Genomic DNA, 22,653 nt, shown 5'->3' on the forward strand with positions numbered 1-22,653 from the left:
TTGAGACAGAGTTTCGCTCTTGTTACCCAGGCTAGAGTGCAATGGCGCGATTTCGGCTCACCGCAACCTCCGCCTCCTGGGTTCAGGCAATTCTCCTGCCTCAGCCTCCTGAGTAGCTGGGATTACAGGCACACACCACCATGCCCAGCTGAATTTTTGTAGTTTTAGTAGAGACGGGGTTTCACCATGTTGACCAGGATGGTCTTGATCTCTTGACCTCGTGATCCACCCGCCTCGGCCTCCCAAAGTGCTGGGATTACAGGCTTGAGCCACCACGCCCGGCCTAATTTTTTATCTTTCATACTGTATTTTTACTGCACCATCTCTACATTTAGATATGTTTGGACGCACAAATACTTACCATTGCATCATAATGACCTACAGTATTCAGTATAGCAACATGCTGCACAGTCTTGCAGCTAGAAGCAACAAGCCACACCATATTGCCTAGATGTGTAGCCTAGGTTTGTGTAAGTACACTCTGTGATGTTTGTACAATGATGAAATTACCTAAGGATGCATTTCTCAGAACGTATACTTATCATTCAGTGACACATGTCCATATTTATAGATTCCATATTTGCAAATTCACCTGCTTATAAAATCCATTTCTAACTACAAAATCAATACTTGCAGTAGTTTCATGGTCATTTACTAGCATGTGTGCACAGAATGGCAAAAAATTTGAGGTGACAAACATGCATATTCCCAGCTAAAGTCAAAGAGGGAGATGCTCTCCCTTCTTGTTTCAACTGTCATACTACAAACATGTCTCTTCCATGATGTATCTAGTGCCGTGTTTTTTGCATTTTGTGCCTTACGTTAGTGCTTTTACTGTTGAAAATGGCCCCCCATGCAGTGGTGAAGTGCTGTCTAATGTAAGAAGTGTAAGAAGGCTGTGAAGAGCCTTACTGAGAAAATACATGCATTACATAAGCTTTGTTCAGGCATGAGTTAAAGTGCTATTGCCTGCGAGCTCAATGTTAATAAATCAAGAATATATATTAAATAAGATGTTTTTAAGTAGAAACACACATCAAAGAAAGTTATATATACTGACTAGTTGATGAAAATGTTGCCATCAGAGGTTTACAGAAACATAACCCTGTATTTCCCCTAGAAGCAATAATTCAATATTCACAAATTCAGTGTTTATAGTTACTTTATAGAGTTGTGAATAATGAAAATGAATTATAATCTGAAATATATATTTTTTTCAGTCAGGGTCTCACTCTGTCACCCAGGCTGGAGTGTAGTGGTTCCATCATAGCTCACTGCAGCCTCAAACTCCTGGGCTTAAACAATCCTCCTGCCTTGGACTCCTAAAGTGCTGGGATAACAGGCATAAGTCACCATGTCTGGCCTAATCTTAAATATCTACTGTAGATTTCAAAAACTAAAAAATGAATATCAGTTTTCATTTTTAACCTTGCTATCAGCTTACTCACTACCACATTAAGCAGGCTGGATTCAACTAGTTAATTTGTTGCTTAAACCAAATAAGTAACCTCCTCTTCCCACTACAGTTGCTGTTCTCAGCAATTGTGAATACATCTGGTTGCACAGGGGCTCTGCAAAGCTGGGGAGAGTCCCTCAGAGACCCATGCAGCAGGCAACAGAGAGGCACAGCTGCGTCTCCTGCCACACTGGTGCGTCACAGCCATCTCTCCACCTTCTTCCTGCCTCCCTCAAAACCTCAGTGACAACCAAGGAAGGCACAACTTGCCCAATGCTGTTGATCGACTTAAAACATGAAGAAACAAAGTGAAAATTTATTCTTAGTAAATTATTTCATAAAATGAAACCGAAACTATGGCCTTTTAGTACATGGCCTCCCTCAGGGTCCCCTGCTGCCTACCCAATCCTGTCTCACACATACAGATACTCACATATCAGGGTTCAAACACACCATTGGAATCACATAAAAATAAAAACATTACAACTCAGGCAAGGCATTCCCAATTCTGACTCGCGGATAAACTACATTTTACGTTAAAGTCTCAATTTCTCTCTTCTCTGAGTTCGAATAAAACCCGAGAATGTTTTATAAAAGATTCATTGGTTTGCTAGTTATTACTGTACTAATACCTCCCATTTAGCAAATGTTTATTATGTGCCAAATCCTGTGCTAGGAGAACACTAGGAACACAAAAATGAAGACAGCTGATGCCAGGCTCCCACAGGCAAGACAATGACAAAACGGTCCCACCGCATTTCAGATGAAAATCTCAAGAGGCACTTGCTAGAAAGCTTTAAGAGTTTTCTGTGCTGAGGAAATTCCAGATTATGATTTACAATAGTACTTCAAAAGATCAAGGTGGCCAGATATCCCTCCATTTTAGTCTCTGTCCAATGTTCTCATAGTAAAACCATATACATTGCTAAAAAACTAAATAATTACCTTATAAAGATAGCACTTTTTCCCAGTAGCCAGTTCCTAAATTGTGTTAACTCTTCCTTCACAACATCTCCAAAATATGTCACTTTCTCACCTTTGCTTTTTTTTTTTTTTTAAATGGAGTCTCACTCTGTCGCCCAGACTGGAATGCAGTGGCACAATCTCGGATCACTGCAATCTCCGCCTCCTGAGTTCCAGTGATTCTTCTGCCTCAGCCTCTTGAGTAGCTGGGACTACAGGTGCCTGCCACCATGCCCGGCTAATTTTTTTGTATTTTTAGTAGACATGGGGGTTTCACCATGGGTTGGCCAGGCTGGTCCCCAACTCCTGAGCTCAAGTGATTTGCCAGCCCGGGCCTCCCAGAATGCTAGGATTACAGGCGTGAGCGACCATGCCCAGGTTTTCATCTTTCCTCATGTAAATTAAATTACCTCATCTGTCTTTCATCATTACAACAGAAATCTCAAAAGCCGAAAGAATTCTAACATGATACAGGCATTATAACACTTAAACAACCTTAGGATTTATATGGCTTAGAATTTTAAAAGGGAAAGTAGACAGCAATAATAATAGTAGAAACTGAATGAGAAAAATTAATAAACATGATTAGGCTGTTTAACTTCTTAAAAATCTTTAAAGCACACTGTAAGGAACAAGTAGAGTGGCCACTCTGAATCTCCCTTATTTAACTGAGACTTCTCCAAGCACTGATTTTTTGAAGAGCTCTGGTAGTTTTGGCCAGGCATTTTCAAGCAATACAATGCAATGAACTGCAGACTTCTGATTATCCAGAGCCTAATGGCTTGATTTACATTAAGCTTCACAATCTCTCCACCTCTGTTCTCCCACATTATTCCCCATCTGAAGTGCCCTCTCTCCTTTTTTCCAAACTTCTTATTATTCAGATACAACTATTAGAAACTTGACAACCTAAGTACCACAAACAATAACAGAGGGCATAAGACAATGACATGCATGTAACTTTTGTTGCCCCAGGCACTCAGACCACACCAAACAGCATACTCACACTCTTATGTGCTAACAAAACCGGGTCAATAAACATGCCATTCGAAGTAATTCATATCCATATCAAATATTTTGAACATAAATCAGAAAATTTATACCCACATAATCTTGTAAAAAATCTACTGGGATGAAGGAATCTTGGGAATAATATGTAAGTCCAATTCACTTTACCTCATTTTCATTTTAAACACAAAAGAAAAGGAGCAAGCACTTCTCCAATTACCTGTTGTGTAAGACTGCTGAATGGCCAAATCTGTTGACATCATGGTGAAGGTCAGGTCTGGGAAGCACTGACCAGCGGTCACAGGCTAGGAGAAAGAAAAACATATTTCAGAAGGGACTACCATTTCTAATCAACAGGACCTGACATTTTCTTTGGGAAGAAGGCTACAATAAAGGCAGCTTCATAAAACATGCCTCTCAATTTTCTGAGTTACAGCAATATTTCTGGGTTAAAGTGCAGCAGCAGCAGAGAAACAGGGCATGAAAGAAAGGTGGGATCATACTGCAATTCTAACTAGCAAACACATCCAAAATCCATGACCTCTGGATCACTCACCTGACTGCCTATCAGTTTGATCCACCAAAATGTTTTTTAAAGCAAGCAAATTTTACATTCTACAAAGCTTATGTCAATAAAACATATGGGTTTCATAATTATTTTCCACTTTTTTCTATATTGATTTGCTCAAATGTAGTGGCTAAAATGGAAAAATACAGGCAGAAAATAAAACAACAAAAAATTTAAATGCTAGAATTTTTTAAAAGTCCTTTCCCAGGTCCCCTAGATTGATTAATTTTCCTTTGTTGTGACTCACACTAACAACTTCTCTTCTGGATCTATACCAACTGGGTGCTGCTATACTATGTCAACCTCATACTCAGTGTCTCACTCTCTGAGCCCTAAATATGTGCCGGACTCTTCCACCTATATGTCTCTGCAAAATGGGTTTCCTCTGCCTGGAGAGTCCTGCCTAACTTCACCTGCCTGACACCTAGTGTCCCCAGGGATCCAGAGGGGATTGCTCCTCCTCAAGAAGGTGTTCCCTCCATGACTTAACGGGTACTCAGAGGTGCTCTCATACATTCTTTTCAGCATGAAACACCCTGAAGTACAATTCTATTATCTGCTCATTTCTCTACCTCTTCCACTTTGAGGCTAAGGGCTTTAAGTTATTCCTCTGATCTTCTCAATGTACAAACTCAGTGGCTGGCACACAAATATCTGTTAAAAACGAATGTCTGACTCGGAATAGTCAAAATCATGGAGACTGACAGTAGAATAGGGGTTGCCAGGCATTGTGAGGAGGAAGAAATGGGACATTACTGTTTAATGGGTATAGAGTTTCAGTCTTAAACGATGAAGATCAAATTCTGAAGATGGATAGTGGTGATAGATGTATAACATTATGAATGTGTTTAATTTCACCAAACTAGACATATAAATATAGTTAGGATGGTAAATTTTATGTGTATTTTACCATGATAAAAAAAAATAATTTGTTTAAAATGACTATCTGATGATTTTTATGAAACAGACCATCTGGCATGCATTGGCTTTGCATGAACAAATACTGCCCTCTTCTGGTCTGGTGTATTACCACACCAAGGCCATGTATGAAACCAGTTTTCTAGGAATGAACCAATTTTAACACAGTGCTGATGGTTACAACTGTGTAACACTACCAGGTAGGCATAACATTACAAAAGAGAAACTAGACACCTCAACTCAGTCTCAAAAATTAGCATTCAAGCAATTAACAGGAGTGATTTCAAAAAGAATTTAATGTAGAAATAATTTTTATCAGATGTGTAACATTAGTCAAATGAATATAAAAAATATTATTTGGACCTCTTTCAAATGGCCTGACCATTTTGAACTGGCAATATTTTCAGTCTCCTTTTAAATGTTGCTTATATACAAAACGATGCCTGAAGCTAAAATGGCTTTGGGAAACTTACCAATGTCATAGGCCATGAAGTCTGAAGAGAAGCATTTGGCGCCATGGCTCATAGATGTGTCATTGTGTGTGTTTCCTCCAAACACCAGCATGGTTCCACTCACTATCACAGCTGTGTGCAAGTAACGGAAAAATCGGCTGTCCTTAAGAATGGTCCTTTTGAGTTTATTTAGAAATAATAAATACAAGGTTAGTTTTTAAAGACTATTTATCTATCTGCCAATGCAAGCACAACCATTTTACTAACCTCAGACCCAAATGTACAAATCTTTCCAGATGTTTCCCTACATATAAGTAGCTTTTTCAACAATACATTTTAAAGACCATTAAGAATTTTAGCAAAATATATTAAGAACCTTAAATTCTTCATATCCTGTGGCTATATGATACCCAGTTTCTGGGCAGAAATTATGTGAAATATAAACAGAAGCTTAATGCATAATGCTTTCTTAATAAGATAAAAACTACAAAGAAACCAAAACCTTCACCTGCACAATCTCAGCATACCCACAAAATGGAGTACTGCATAGCTACTAAAAATGATTATTTTTATCTGTATCCATAGCAGGGTATCAATATGTGAGGAAAAAGAAGAAAAACTATTGCTTTATAATTACATTATTTCATAACTCAGGTTTACATTTGTTAAAAAAACTCCAAGCATTTTCTAACCAACCTACTACAGATTACAGAATAATGCAACAAAATAAATACTAGCTACTTTATTATCCTCTGTTTATTTCCCAATTTCTCTATACACAATGCTGAACAAAATTATCTGCCAGGCATGAAAACAAAAAGCACAATATTTTCTCAACAATTGCTACTACAGAATTTATACCTTAAAGTGAAAGCTCAAGAAAAAGTACCCACCACATCTGGGTATCCACATCATATCTGTAGAGATCATCTGCAAGCCGGTACTTATTGGCACTGAAAGCCTTGTAGCCACCATGAACGTATAGGGCCCTGGTCCTGTGGTCATAAACACTGCTGTGGCCGTAGCCCCCCTGCACAAGGGCACCCTGGGTGTGTAATATACTCCACGTGTTCTTATCTGAAAAAGGAAAAACAGTTAAGGGCAAGCATGGCAGGCTCCTCCTCTCTACTACTGAAAATGCCCAAAGAGCTTAGGGCATAAAAAGGGATTTCAGGAGACCTGATACATATAACTTTTTTATCTTTATATTTAAAAGAGAGCCACGTAAAAACTTATAACAAAACCATGTGGACTAATTCCAGTCTGTTCTGTTCTGATGTTCTAATATGCCATGTAGAAAAAGAATTAACTAAATTTAAAGACTTATAGGGCCAGGCAAGGTGGCTCACATGTGTAATCCCAGCACTTTGGGAGGCTGAGGTGGGAGGATCACTTGAGGCCTGCTATGTTGGCAAGCCTGGGCAACATAGCAAGATCTCGTCTCTACCAAAACTAAAAATTAGCCAGGAGTGGTGGCACGTGCCTGTAGTCCCAGCTACTAGAGAGGCTAAGGTGACAGGGTCACTTAAGGACAGGGCATCAAGGCTGTAGTGAGCTATGACTGTGCTACTGCACTCCAACCTGGGTGACAGAGCAAGATCCTGTCTCAATAGATAAAATAAAAAGACTCAGATTCCACTCAAAAGAACACTGAATTCCCTATAACCTTTGGTGACCAATATATAGATATACTTTAAAGGCCTACTTTCACAAAATGTTAATTATAGCTGGTATTCTTACTGCACAACAATAGGTAGAATGAAATTTAACCAAAGAAAAGATCATATATTAAAGGGTAAATCATATTCCACTAAACCAGTCTCTGAAGGGCTAGGCAAATATTTCTTTTCTTCGATATTTGTTGTTTTGAATCATTTTTATTTATTTATTCATTTTAAACATCCAAAGCATTTTGTGTCATCTTTGGCTCCTTACCAAATTGACAGTGACAAATACATATTACATAGGAGCATCAATAATCTGCATTTCACTGGTAATATATTAATGTTAACTATGTTTGTTTGGTTTTTTATTTGTTTGTTTTGCGATTAGTTATCACTCTGTCCCCCAGGCTGGAGTGCAGTGGTGCAATCTCAGCTCACTGCAACCTCCACCTCCCAGGTTCAAGTAATTCTCCTGCCTCAGCCTCCTGAGTAGCTGGGATTACAGGTGCCCACCACCATGTTGGGCTAATTTTTGTATTTTTAGTAGAGATGGGGTTTCGCCATGTTGGCCAGGCTGGTCTTGAACTCCTGACCTCAGGTAATCCACCCACCTTGGCCTCCCAAAGTGCTAGGATTACGGGCATGAGCCACCACACCCAGCCCAACTTTTTCAAGATAAAGTGCTGAATCAAGATTAGGTTGAATCTTTCTAAAGAATCAAAATAATAAGCTTAGAGGTTTTAAATCTGATGTTCAAAAGACATCTACTAGAAAAGATATACCTACCCAAGTCATATTCCTGCACATTGCTTATATATCCATAGAGAGGGCAGTGACCAAAGATGACCAGCATGACCACCCGGCCATTCTTCAGTGTAACAATGTGTGCAGAGTGCCCAACCACTGCATACTGCTCCTTTGCCTTAGGGGTCAACAACACCCATGACTCATTATGAATGTGAAAAACTCTCAACTCATTGGTCACATTCCCTGTTGAATCAATTTTTCCTCCATACATGTAAATTTTATCCTAGGAAAAAAATGCAAACAAAATTCTTTAAAACATTGAAAAGATTAACTCTGAAAACAGAGAAGCATCAGTTCAAAAGCTTAATTATTATTCTCAGCTTAAAAAAGGTTAGTCAAGAAACTAAAAATAGAACTACCATATGATCCAACAATTTCACTACTGGGTATATATCCAAAAGAATTAAAATGAACCCAACAAAGAGATATCTGCACTCCCATGTTAACTGCAGCACAATTCACAATAGCCAAAACATGGAATCAACTTAAGTGTCCACCAATGGATAATTAAAGAAAATGTGGTGTGTGTATAATATATAGGTATATACACACACACACACATATATATATTACACACACACACACACACACACACACACACACACACACACACGCTGGAGTATTCAGCTGTTAAAAAGAATGACACCTGGTCATTTTGCAGTAACATGGTCTGAACTGGAGGTCATTATGTTAAGTGAAATAAGCCAAGCACAGAGAGACAAATCATGTTATCAATCATATGTGGGAGCTAAAAAAGTGGATCTCATGAAGATGGACAGTAGATTGGTGGTTACCAGAGGCTGGCAGGCTGGCAGGGGAGAATAAAGGAGGAGAAAAAGAATATAACTGCATTTATTACCACCAAACTGTACACTTAAAAATGGTAAAGATGGCACCATTATATATGTATATTTTACCTCAATAAAAAATAAATTAGAAAAATTTTAAGGGTTAGCAAAGGGCACCTTTCAGTGAATTACTAGGAAACAGATGAAAAAGAAAAAAGGGAAATAAAACTAATCATATTCTACATCTGTAGTACTTCACCATTTTTCCTGGACTTCCTCACATGAATCTGAATCTTTTACAGTATAAAATGACTTAGAAAAATAGTTGCCACTTCTTACCATCTATCTACAAAAATGAGGAAATGAAAATGATTACTCAGCCACATTACAATGTGGCTATTCTTAGCTAAACTCACTTATGAGCATAAAAGCTAATCTACACGTTTTAATCCATATCTTTAACCATTTAGTGCCATAATTATAATACCCCATTACAATTTAAAGCCATTATAATCTCAAGTTTAAAAAGTTTCCATTTTAATTTCTACTTATAACTTAGCCAATTATATAATGCCCACAATAAAAGGTTTTCCCCAATTAAAAACCAATACTTATGTAGCTTTTCAACTACATAATACATGAAGTAACTGAGGAAAAGTTGGGTTTCTTGCTTAGTACAGAGTGGAGATATTTTACCTTGTATAATGCCAAAGAATGACCATATCTAACAACCACACTGTTCACAGAATGGTTTAGTGGAAGCCACTCCCTAGAAGCAAGGTCATACCTACAAAACAAACAGATCATATTTTCACTCAACTAATAAAACAGAACATCTCATATTATTTCATTTGTGACACAATCCAGTTTGGAGATGCTCACTAAACCTACCATGGATGTAAGGGGGCACTTGTCACCTTTGCAAACAAACCTGACACCTGGGCCCACTAGGCAAGTGGTAACTCAGGAAGAGGAGCTGGACTACAAAATCCTGGGAAAAGAAAGGACTACAAATCTTCTGGAAGGTTCTAACACTTCCTGAAAACCTCTTAGGTACACAGTCTAAATCATTTAAAGGTTGAATTGTACTCAAGGGACTTAAAATTTTATTACAATAACTTTTGTTTCATTTTATCAAGAGAAAAGATGGGTATCAAAAAAGGGATGATAATCAGGCAAAAGAAAATCACTAATCTTTCCTTTTCTTTATCTAATTGACTAAAAATATATTTTCAAATGCCAGAATACCACTATAGCATTTCACTTGTACTATGAATATAAAGACCTTAAAATACAAAAATGCCAAAAAGAAAATAATTTATAATCCTGCCATGCAGTTTATACTTATTCATGCATTATTGAATAATCACATTCAGTATCTTAAAATACTCACTTTGAGTTTTTAAAAACTATACTGTTTTTATAAAAATCACACATGTCCATTATAAATAATGTAACCAATAAAGAATAAAGAGTTGGCCAGGCGTGGTGGCTCAAGCCTGTAATCCCAGCACTGTGGGAGGCCAAGGCGGGTGGATCACGAGGTCAAGAGATCTAGACCATCCTGGTCAACATGGTGAAACCCCGTCTCTACTAAAAATACAAAAAATTAGCTGGGCATGGTGGCGCGTGCCTGTAATCCCAGCGACTCAGGAGGCTGGGGCAGGAGAATTGCCTGAACCCGGGAGGCGGAGGTTGCGGTGAGCCGAGATCGCGCCATTGCACTCCAGCCTGGGTAACAACAGCAAAACTCCGTCTCAAAAAAAAAAAAAGAATAAAGAGTTAAAAGTTTTTTTTAAAAACGATCCCACATTCCATGATCTAGAAATCAGTATCATTAAGTAAACATCATTCCAGACATCTTTCTATGCATGTAAGAGGATACTGTTAATAGAGTTAATTTTAATTTTCACAAAACAGAAAAAAAATGATATTTATATTTATATTTACCTTAAGTAAATATTTGCTGCTTTTCTATAAAAGTTTACCTGTATATTCCAAGTATTTTAAAAATTTTGAAAAATATTATCATATACAAGCAAAAAAAATAAGAAAGTTTATCACAATAGCAAAAAAGGAAACAAATGTCCATCCACTGAAAATCAATGAATATATGGTAATATATCCAGACAGATATAGAACAAGTATACAGAATGAAAAATATACTCCAGCAACATATGTCAACATAAATCTCAAAACAATGTTAAGCTAAAATAGCACACTGCAGAATATTGTTTCTATAGACTAAAAACAGAAAATTTTTTCATTCTGCTATACTTTCATATATATGTAAATTATAATATATATATGTAAAGTATCACATGTATATGAAACTACGAACAACTGACACCAAAATAAGGATATAGGTTATCTCTGGGACTTTGGAGAAACATGGAAGGGACTTCAACTGTGTTAGCAGTGTTTTATTTTCTAACCCGGTGGTGAATGCATTGGTATTCATTAATTTTCTCTAAGCCTTTCCTTTGATCCTAAATCTTTTATACATGATCTAAAGTAAATATTTTGTTATATTTTTGTCACCATTTGTTTGGTGACAACTATTAAATATGAATAGCATATAAATTGACATTGGCTATTATTGTACATATTTTTGGAATATTCCACACTTAAAAATACATGACAAATTATTTAGAGATTGAATTTAAAATTATATGCAATTTATTTTTGTAAAGAATTCACTAACTTCTTGCTTTAAAAGTTGAAAAATCTTAGCACTCACATTTCCTCTCATTTCTTCTTCCAATTTTTGTTATAAAAATTATACTACATTTGGTAACAGTAATTCCACAGTTATTTAGTCCTGAATTTTAGCTGAATCAATCTCCTCATAGTCCTTTTACCACAACTTCTCTTTCTTGAGCTCTTCAATTCTCCCCTGGGTTTCACTGTCGAGTGGGTTTTTGTTTTGTTTTGTTTAAGTAGAGTTCGTAGTACTCTTTCCCTGAGTTCTCTCCTGTTTGAGAATATCCACCTGCTAGCTTTACAGCAGAATGACACCTTAGCTGGGTATACTATTCTTGCTGACTATCCTTTCTTTCCTCCAGAACCTTGCAGATGTTGCTCTCTTGAACACTGCTGGTACTGAAAATGTTACGGAGAAGTCTGTGGCCAGCTTATTTCTCTCTTTTCTTCATGGTTTGCTTTTCTGCCTGGAAGCCTGAAGAATTCTGAATCATCCTCATTCTCTCTTCCTCTCTCCCTACCTGCAACCTCTATTTTTTAATGACATGATACTGTATTTTACTTCAAATAGAAATAAATCCAACCAGGAATATGATTTTATAAAATGGACTGCATACAACTGCACAAAGCTTTTGTGGAATTCTGGCTATGAAAGGTGTTTTCTGAGAAGGACTCATATAGCTTCCGACTACACATATACATACATCTTCCAACCACACATATATATACATACATCTTATGTTCAATCCAGAGGCTTGTAAGTTTAAAAGAGAAGAAAGAAACAGAGGAAGCACAGAAACAGGTCTCCACATTTCTGTCAAAGGACACGGAGGGAGCCCAATCTATCTCTTAATGTATTTTGCTCCTCTTCTGTCAGTAAGTCAGACCAAGAGCTTGTCAGAGACACTTAGGTGCTGGCAGGTCCCCATAACCTGGCTAAGATGAACTACCAAAAGACACTTAAACAACATGCTGTTAATTATCTCTCAACACAGAGAAGCAAATGTAAGACGACAACAACAATACTGATAAAATAAACCATAAATTCTAAGTACCAGATAAACACTCCTTCTGGGAGCTGAATCCAAGATAATAGAATAGTGAACAACTGATTCAAAGACTTAAACAAGTAAATAAGCAAAGACAGATTTCAGGAGTTCAGAAAAAGATATCTTCCATTAGAGTGATAGCACCTCCCTTGACCCCTTTAAGATGGCTGGCAAGCCAATAACCATCATGTACCACAGGGTACAGGTTTCAAACTCCATAATCGCCTGGTAGCCAACCCAATCTGGCCACCTGAAGACCAAGGCAAAGGCTCCGTGGAGACTAGACATGACCCCAGACAGTAGGTAACACAGAACTACCGGAAGCTTCTCAAATAATAATTTGTCCTTTATTCCAAAAGTATAATGACTTTATTTTTCTTGGATAGGCTCCAAGCACAAAAAATTCAATAACTTGATAAAATCAGGTTTTGTCACTGAGAAACTATAAAGTTTTTCTGAAACACCTTGTGCTGTTTCAATCCATCTGTTACATGTGTTAGGTTATTTTCTTCAGTGACAGCAATTATATTTATATTTGATCACCTTCTGTCCTTCATGTGTTTTTTATTTTCTCTTTTTTCCACTACACTACAATTAACTCAATTAACCTGTCAGTAATTCAATTTTCATTATAATTTTTGCTATCTAATGTATTCATATGTCTTTAGGCCTACAGCCTCCCAATTCTTCTCACTGTTATTATCATCTTCTTGTCTTGTAGCTTTTTCTGAATTCAAATTCTCATTAAGTTGATCTGTAGCACGAAGCAGTTGGAAGGGATCTCCTTCTGCTCCTTTAAGCTGCTTTTCTTCCATGATGGGTTCTTGTTAGATTTTACAGGCTGCAGTCTTTCTGCCTCTTTATTTTTTCATCATAGAATATTTGCACTAGTTACAATGCCACCTCTTTCATTTGTCTGAGGTTAGACATGGCTCTCCAGACATTTTATTTGCAAAGTGTGGGTGATTTCTTAATTCTGTTCCCACTGTATCTAAGACAAGTTTATCAAATTTCCATCCTTTCCATAGCTTTAGTGTGAGGGCTGGTATTTTATGTTCTATCTATTCTTCTGAAATCTAAGGAAATGTTGTGGTTCAAATAAGAGGGTGTACAGTCTATTAGGATAAAATACGCAGACTCTCCTCTCCTCTGAGATTTTGCTTGTGGTCTACAACAGTGCTCAGATCATACTTTAATTTAAATAGAAGCCCTGAGTTCTTGGTAGGGAATCAGCCACTTGGTCAATTTCTCCCCTTTTTACCTGATCCTCCCCCATAATTATGTCTCCTGCTCTTCAATTACCATCAAAAACAGTAATGCTCACTCAGTTTGCTTCCCTCTAGATTTTGGGCTATCACTGAGAATTATTAGAATCTACCCTAGTGTGGTTTCCGTGGGGTATGTAACAGGTCAGGTCACCTTGTTGTTCCCTGAGTCTGCTTTAACATTTATTGGATTTGCCAGGCACAGTGGCTCATGCCTGTAATCCTAGCACTTCGGGAGGCCAAGGCAGGTGGATCACTTAAGGTCAGGAGTTCGAGACCAGCCTGACCAACATGGAGAAACTCCGTCTCTACTAAAAATGCAAAATTAGCCAGGTGTGGTGACTATAATCCCGGCCATCTGGGAAGCTGAGGCAGGAGAAGGTGGAGGCGGAGGTTGCAGTGAGCCAAGATCGTGCCATTGCACTCCAGCCTGGGCAACAAGAGTGAAATTCTGTCTCAAACAACAACAACAAAAACGCATTTATTGGATTTGGTGATGCTACTTTCCTTATTTGGTTGACTGCTGACGGATTTCTATTTTTCTTTTAAACTTAAAAAAAACAAAAAAGCTCTTTTTTGCTCAAGAGAAGGAAATTTGGTAATCAAGTTTTAACTAACAATCTTAACCCAGGGGACCAAGACCACTTATTTCACAAGAGGACCATTGGGTAACAAAATGGGAACTGCTTTTTAATGCAATTAAAAAGTTTTAGGTTAAGAGGACTATGAGGAAAACAGACAGAAAGAGCAATTCCTAAAATACTTTTACAGAAGAGTGTAAATGACTATAAAATCTGTAATCTAAGTTCCAGAAACACTGCTTCTAAAAAGAATCACTAAATTAACTTTTCATGAAAGTTCGTTACTTGGAACTATGCTAATATTTACATGAAACAAATAAAGCTACGGAAATTTATGTTTTGATCAAGTAGAAAAAAAAGTTATGATCTAAAAAATAATGTGGCTCATGAAGTATATCAGTCAAAAAAAAGTAATAGGTGACATTAATATTTCCAGGAACAGATGTTTGTGAAGGAAATAAACCATTCATTTACTCCCCCATTTATTTGATAAATACTTATCTGAGTACCTTCTATGAGCTAAGCTCTGAGTGCAGTGAGTAAACATGGTCCCTAACCTTGGAGAACTTGGCAAAGGCAGACAAGGAGCAAGTACAATAGCATGCACAGGTATAACCAAAAATGACAAACACTGCTATAAAGAAAACAAAGACTATAGAAAAGAACAGGGAGAAATGTCTGAATTGGATAGTCAGAGAAGGTCCCTCTGTGGGACAACCACACTGAAATCTAAAGGGTGAGAAGACACCAGCCCTAAGGCCCAATAGCAGGAACAGTCTAGACCAAGAGAACAGCAAGTGCACAGGCCCTTAAGGTAATGACGTACACTGTATGTTTTGGGTAAGAAAGCAGGCTGGTGGGGCAGGAGTGCTGTGAATGATGGCAGGAGAGGAAAAGACTGAGTCTGGGAAGGTAAACAGTGGTCACATCATGCAGGGCCATTAAATCCAAAGGGAAGAAACTGATGGGTTTTAAGTTGGAAATAATATGATTTATACTGTTTAAAGGCACCCCAATTCATGTTTAGCAATCTGATTAATAGGAATAAATGAAAATAAACAGATTTGATAGAAATCTACTGCTGAAGATTAAGAGAGAACGGCAAGCTGTACATAAAAGAAAAAATATGACAAATGTTTGGTGACAGAGTTGAGGGAGCTTAATATGAAATTATGGTATGAGGAGGAAAGGATGGGGAAATATTAAAAGACTCCCAGATTTCTTGCTTCAGGAGAGAGGGAGGATGTTAGGGTAAAATCATATAATGGTAAATATGTACCTTTCTTACTATCTCCTAGTGTAACAGCAGGAAAGCACAATCACTTTCATGCCTTTAATTTTACCTTCTCTTCTCACGGTGGCAGCACTAGAGATCAGAGCTAAAAGTAGAGCTAACAAGATTTGACATATTGTGTCAGACAGATACTGGCGTAGTCCTCATGATCTCCACCTCCTGGTGTTCATACTCATGTACAATCCTCTCCCCTAGGAGGTAAGCAGGATCTATGACTTCCTTTTAACCAACAGAATATGGCAAAGATGATAAGATATCGTTTCTGTGACATCCATCCTGCTAGCAGACTCAGTCTAGAGTCTCTCCTTGTAGCCTGTTGAAGTAAGCAGCTATACTGGTGAAGACCAAGTGACAAGAAACTGGGCGGCGTCTAGGAACTGAGGCAAGTTCTAGGAGCTGAAGGCAGCCTCTGGAAGTCGAGGACAGCCTCCAATCAATAGCCAGCAAGAAGCTCGGACTCTCAGTTCTATAACCACAAATTGATTCTGCCAGCAACCTGATTGAGCTTGGAAATAAGTACTTCCACACTCAGGCCTGTAGAAGAGAATGCAGGCCAGCTGACACCTTGACTACAGAGGACTCCTGACCAACAGAAATGGTGATAATAAATGCAAACTGTTTTAAGCTGCTAAGTTTGTATAATTTGTTATGTAGAGAGAGATAACTAATAAATATACCAATACAGGGTGTGAAGAAACAAGAAGTCACAGATGACCCAAGATTTCTGCCTTAAATAAATAGAAGGATGAAGTGGCCATTAACTGAGATAGGGACATCTGGGGGAAAGAGCAGCCTTGAGAAAAAATGAGTATGGGACATGCTGAGCATAAGATACCTAGTACACAGCCAGAAGGTTGAGATGTCAATTTAAGAGCTGGAGATAGAGGCTCAGGTAAAAAGTATAGACTGCAAATACAAATTTGGGAGTCACCAAGTACAAAGGTCAAGATATTAAATGAGGTCACTAAGAGAGTACATAAACAGACAGGGGGACCAGGGCTAAGCCCTGGTCTGACATCATGCAGAAGTCAGTCAGCTGAGGAGGAACGAGCCAAAGAGGCAAAGAAGGAATACAGAGTTAAAAATGTATACACACACATATATATATGTATCTCAGGGGATGTGGCATCCTGGAAGCCAACTAAAGAAAGTGTTTAAAAGAGGAGGGAAGGATTAACTGTATCAACTGTTGGTGCCAGATCAAGTAAGATGAGAACTAAGAATGGAAAATTAAAAATTCAGCTCCTAAGTCACACTAGCCATATTTCAGGTTTGAAATAACGACACTTGGCCAGTGACACGACAGAGTAAATACAGAACATCTGCATCATGCCTGTAACTTCTATGAGACAGCAATGAGCTACAGAAAAGAAGACAATAAGGGGGCACAGTTGTAGGTGATGGGGAAATGCGGTGGCAGGAGTTTGTGGAAGCTGTTTTCTGACCTTTATCTCCTCTATCTTTCAAAAGAGAAGCAGGAAGCAAGGCCATTACCTGAGAACGAAAACAGAAGAAAAGGTGGTAGGAATTTGAAAAATAAAAGATGATATGAGAGTTAAGAAGGAGAACAGGAAAGGAAGTGACAAAGAATCAATGGATTATGGACCCCTGTAGGGAACAAAGACTGTTAGGGTATTAGAAAGATCTGAGAAGACTGGAAAGTGGCTCAGGTAAGATCCCCTGCAAGCAGAGCTGGGGATGGGGATTCCTATACAAGTGACTTACTGAGGGAATGGTCTCTTGACAAACATCAGGAAGTGAGACAAGCAAGGTACTCAGAAGAAGGAGGGGACAAGCAAAAAGGTGGTCTCAGCTGAAGTGTAGCTTTGGCCTGATCCCAAGGGGAGCTCTGGAACATGAGTTTCCCATGTAGAAGCAGGATCAGACTCATGTACCTCCATCCAGCCAGTCAATGGCTGGGGGCCAGGGTGACCAACCATCACATTTCATCCAGTACTAAGAGGTTTCTTGAGATACAAGACTCAGTGCTAAAACTGGGAGAGTTGCAGGCAAACTGGTTGGTCTCTACACTAACAGCTATCCTCGGGATACGGCATTGTATTCTAGGTGTTCCTGGGTAAGACAGCTCCAATCTGCTGAGAGAATTCTTCAGAGAAGGGTCAGCTATGAATTGACAACAGCCAATCTGCACAGCAGGTTGGGTGTACCAGCCAGTCAAAGATAAAGAGATTTGGGCAAGGCAACAGCAGTGTCCACCACAGAAGAAGGTGGTTGGAATGTGGAACGTTTAGAAATGAGATTATGGAGGGGCTGCACTTACTGATAATGACACAGTCTAGGAGATGCCCACACAAATGACTTGCTGGGTAGAGTCTGGAAAGACAGCATGAGCCCCTGAACAACTCTGGGGCTTTCTCTGGGTTGTTCAGCCAAGAAAGAATAGAGACTGACAGCTCTCTTTGCCCCAGAGGAAAGGGGGATATGTAAGAAAAGCTCTGTAGAGACCCAATCTCCTAAGAGATCTCTGGGTACCACCTGTGCCACCCCCAGTGCTGGCAAACAGCTCTTCTGATGAAAAACATGAAAATGTCTAAAATCTGTGTAACTAAAAACTGAAATAAGATATGACTTAAATTCATATTCAGGAAAGCATTTGTGTTCCAAGCAAAGAAAATAGTTTGAATCTATATATGGGGAAAGAGAAGAACCCGGAAGAACACTAACCTGACTTGAACATTGCTGCAGTCTCATCAGAAATTAAAGGGCTTGAACTAAGGCAGCAGCAATGGGAATAGAGATCGGGCCAGTTCAATTCTAAGCAAAAAGAACAAAGCCAGAGGCATCAGGTTTACCGACTTCAAACTGTTACTACAGGGCTACAGTAACAATAACAGCATGGCGCTAGTACAAAAACAGACACAGACCAACGGAACAGAAGAGAGAGCCCAGAAATAAGGCCTCACACCTACAACCATCTGATCTTCAACAAGCAATGGGAAAAGGACTCTCTAGTCAATATGTGGTGTTGGACAACTGGCTAGCCATACGCAGAAGATCGAAACTGGACCCCTTCGTTATGTCATATACAAAAAACAACTTAAGATGGATTAAAGACTTAAATGTAAAACCCAAAACTATTAAACCTCTGGAAGATAACCTCGGCAATACCATCCTGAACATAGGCATGGGCAAAGATTTCATAACAAAGACACCAAAGGCAATCCCAACAAAAGCAAAAATTAACAAGTGGGCTCTAACTAAACTTAAGAGCTTCTGCACAGCAAAAGAAACTATCAACAGAGTAAACAGACAACCTACAGAATGGAGAAAATTTTTGCGATCTATCCATCTGACAAAGGTCTAATATCCAGCATCTATAAGGACCTTAAACAAATTTACAACAGAAAAATTAAACATTAAAAAGTTGGCAATGGACATGAACAGACACTTTTCAAAAGAAGACATATATGTGGCCAACAAACATATGAAAAAAGCTCAATATTACCGATCATTAGAGAAATGCAAATCAAAATCACGAGAGGCCATTTTATACAAGTCAGAATGGCTATTATTAAAATGTTAAAAAAAAATAACAGATGCTGGCAAGGTTGCAGAGAAAAGGAAACATACACTGTTGATGGAAGTGTAAATTAGTTCAATCACTGTGGAAATATGTGTGGCAATTCCTCAAAGAGCTAAAAGCAGAACTACTATTCAAACTAGCAATCCCATTATTGGGTATATACCTAGAAGAATATAAATCATTCTACCATAAAGACACATGCACACAAATGTTTACTGCAGCACTGTATGTAACAGTGAAGATGTGGAATCAACCTTAATGCCCATCAATGACAGATGGGTACAGAAAATGTGGTACACATACACCATGGAATACTATGCAGCCATAAAAAGAAAGAGATCATGTCTTTTGTGGGAACACAGATAGAGCTGGAGGCTATCATCCTTAGCAAACTAATGCAGGAAGAGAAAACCAAATACTGCATTTTCTCACTTACAAGTGGGAGCTAAATGATAAGAACTCATGGACACAAAGAAGGGAACAACACACACTGGGGCCTATTGAAGGGTAGAGGGTGGAAGGAGGGAGAGGAGTCGAAAAAATAACTATTGGGTACTAGGCTTAGTGCCTCGGTGATGAAATAAATCTATACAACAAACCCTTGTACCCTGAGTTTACCTGCATAACAAACCTGCACATGTATCACTGAACCTAAAAGTTAAAATAAATAAATTTTTTTAAAAAGAGCCTGTGCTAGTTTTACTTGAGAGACATTTTGAAAGTGAATCTACTGATTTTGATGACCTACTGACTAAACAAAAAAGAAGGAAAAGGGGAATTGAAAAAGGACTTCACGATCTCAGCTTAATCACCTGGGGAAAACAAATCAGGATTAAGGGCAGGAAAACAAATGTAAGGTAATTTCAGAGTATCCAGTTTAGAAATGTAGGATTATTAGTATTAAAAATGATGGTCTACACATGGATACTAGGAGGGGAACAACAGACACTGGGGCCTACTTGAGGGTGGAGGGTGGGGGGAGGAAGAGGAGTAGAAAAAATACCTATCAGGTAAAAATACTATGCTTAATACCCAGGCAACGAAATTATCTGTACACAAAACTGCCATGACACAGTTTACCTATATAACAAACCTGCACATGTACCCCTGAATCTAAAAGTTAAAAAATAAACAAAAATTTTAAAAATGATGGTCTTCCAGAGGGAGTTTGTTTTCCTCTAACATGTGTGAATTTTGAGAGAGGCTGTATGGATATATCAAGAAGAACATATACAGAAAACCTGAAGTATGCTTTCAAATCCTTTTCAAATGGAGAATATTAAAGAGATGTAATACACATTCCATCTAATTTTCAGACTTTTTAGATCATACTTTTGGTACAGATTCCTAAAATTGTGCCAGTAAAGAAACTTTAGGCATTATGAAGCCCACTCCCCATCTCATCATCCCTCATTTCACGGGTAGAAAAGAATCCGCAAGACTATCCCTTGCCTGGTGGTAGAACAAAACTCCCAATTAAAAAACAGAGACAGGTAAGTGCATTTTGCACATACCACTCACAAATTTTTGGTGTGTACTTCTAATTTTCCAAAAGTTATTTTGTTATGTTACTTGTTTCAACCATTAAATCTAATTTTAAAAACTCAAGAAAAGAAGGAAAGAAAATCCATTGTATTTACCAGCAGTTTTGCTATTTTCATGCTTTCTTCTTCCTAATGTTCCAAGATTCCTTCTTTTATCATTTGCTTTCTGTTTAGAGAACTTCCTTCATTATTCTTTTAGGAAAAGTATGCTGGCAACAAATTACCTTAGTTTTTCTTCATCTGAGAATGTCCCAATTTCCTCTTCTTTCCTGAAAGATATATTCACTGAATATAGAATTCTTCACTGGCAATCCTTTTCTTTCAGCACTTCAACAATGTTGTCCCACTTCCTTCTGACATCCATGGTTTTGGACAAGAAATTCGTTGTCATTTGAATTCATTTGTTCCTGTAAGTGTAAGTTCTCTCACCTACGTTTTGGAGTTTTTCTTTCTCTTTAGTTTTCAGAAGTTGGGCTCTGATAAGTCTTGGTGTCTATTCTTTGGGTTTATGCTATTTGGAGTTCACAAGGATTCCTGATTCTGTCAGTTCAGGTCTTTTGTCATATTTGGAAATTTTTCAGCCATTATTTCTTGAGGTGCTTTTTCAGACATACTCTCTCTCTCCTCTCTTTCCAGGAGTCCCCCAGGGAGAGAAATGTTGGGGTTTTTTGTGACAGTCCCACAGGTCTCTGAGGTTCTGTTAATTTTTTTAAAAATCTATTTTCTGTCTGTTCCTGAGACTGAGGAATTCCTAATGCTCTGTCTTCAAGTTAACTGATTGTTTTCTCTGTCCTCTCCATTCTGCTGTGGAGCCCATCCACCGAGATTTGTCTTAGTTTTTGTCTTGTATTTTTCAGTTTTAAAAGTTCAGCTTCAAAAATAAAAAATAAAAAAAACTTCCACTTGATTCTTATCTTCTATTTCTTTGGTGAGGCTTTTTCTATTTTTCATTTGTTTCCAGTGTGCCCAGAACTGCTCATCAAAGCATTTTTATGATGGTGGCTTTAAAATCTCTGTCAAGACGATCCTGACATCTATGTCATCTCCATGTCAGTGGCTCTTTTGATTGTCTTGTCTCATTCAAGTTGCAATTTTTCTAGCTCTTGGCATTACCAATGATTTTCAATTGAAACCCAAACATTCTGGGTATCACGTCATGAGACTCTGGATCTTATTTAAATCTTCTGTTACAGCAGTCCTCCTCTGACACCACCCCAGTGGGGATGGGAAGATTGGCTGCTTACTGCGATTACTGCCAGGTGGGAAAAGTCCAGGCTCCCCATGTGGTCTCCGCTGATGTTACAAAGGTGAGGGACGGCTCAGTATGGCCTCGTCTCCACCAGTAAGGAAAGTCCCAGCCCCTTACTTGGTCTTCTCTGACACTACCTTGGGAGGGGTACTGGAATCCCTTACTACATTCTGGCAAGGGTAGAAATTTAGGCTCTCTCTTCAGACTGTGCTGGTGTGTATGGAGGTGGGACCATATTTCTACGGTATGTGGGTGAAGTACAGCAGTTATTGTCCAAAAGTTTTCTGTCTTGCTATGCTGCCCCTTTCCTGGCCCTCAAGCTAGAGAAAACATGCTTTTTCTGGGGCTTTTTCAGCTTGTGTCTTGTGACATTTCCAGACTGCCAGCCTCCCCTAAATCACATGTAGGACATATGAGGCAAAAAGAAAATCCCTGGAACTCACTGCTGTTTATTCCTTGCACTCTAAAGTCCCTAGCTGGACTGTCATCTTCTCTCTAACTCTCAGAGCTCTCACTTGTTTTATATATAGTGTCCAGGATTTTTAACTATACTTACCACAAAATGTGGGAAAAGTGACCTTCATTCCTTTTTATTTTTGAGACAGAGTTTCACTCTGTTGCCTCGGCTGGAGTGCAGTGGCGCAATTATGGCTCACTGGAGCCTTAACCTCTCAAGCTAAATAGATCCATCTCAGCCTCCCTAGTAGCACAGACTATAGGCACACATCACCACGCCTGGCTAATTTTTGTATGTCTTGTAGAGATGGGGTTTCATCATATAGCCCAGGTCTCAAATTCCA

General features: G+C 38.5%; 1 protein-coding gene across 4 annotated transcripts in view; it reads right to left on the reverse strand.

The window, feature by feature from the left end:
- ATRN (attractin) overlaps positions 1–22,653 on the reverse strand; it is a 157,518-nt gene that overhangs the window by 77,132 nt on the left and 57,733 nt on the right. For all 4 annotated transcript variants that reach the window (XM_032295555.1, XM_032295557.1, XM_032295556.1 and 1 more), the window contains exons 7-11: positions 9,321–9,411; positions 7,816–8,059; positions 6,259–6,442; positions 5,387–5,541; positions 3,648–3,732 (exon numbers count right to left, since the gene is read on the reverse strand). In XM_032295555.1, coding sequence (XP_032151446.1) covers positions 3,648–3,732; positions 5,387–5,541; positions 6,259–6,442; positions 7,816–8,059; positions 9,321–9,411 — 759 coding nt within the window. The remainder of the gene's footprint in view (positions 1–3,647; positions 3,733–5,386; positions 5,542–6,258; positions 6,443–7,815; positions 8,060–9,320; positions 9,412–22,653) is intronic.

This window comes from Sapajus apella, unplaced genomic scaffold, assembly GCF_009761245.1.
Source record: "Sapajus apella isolate SASKATOON/1434 unplaced genomic scaffold, GSC_monkey_1.0 scaffold33, whole genome shotgun sequence".
Classification (NCBI taxonomy): domain Eukaryota; kingdom Metazoa; phylum Chordata; class Mammalia; order Primates; family Cebidae; genus Sapajus; species Sapajus apella.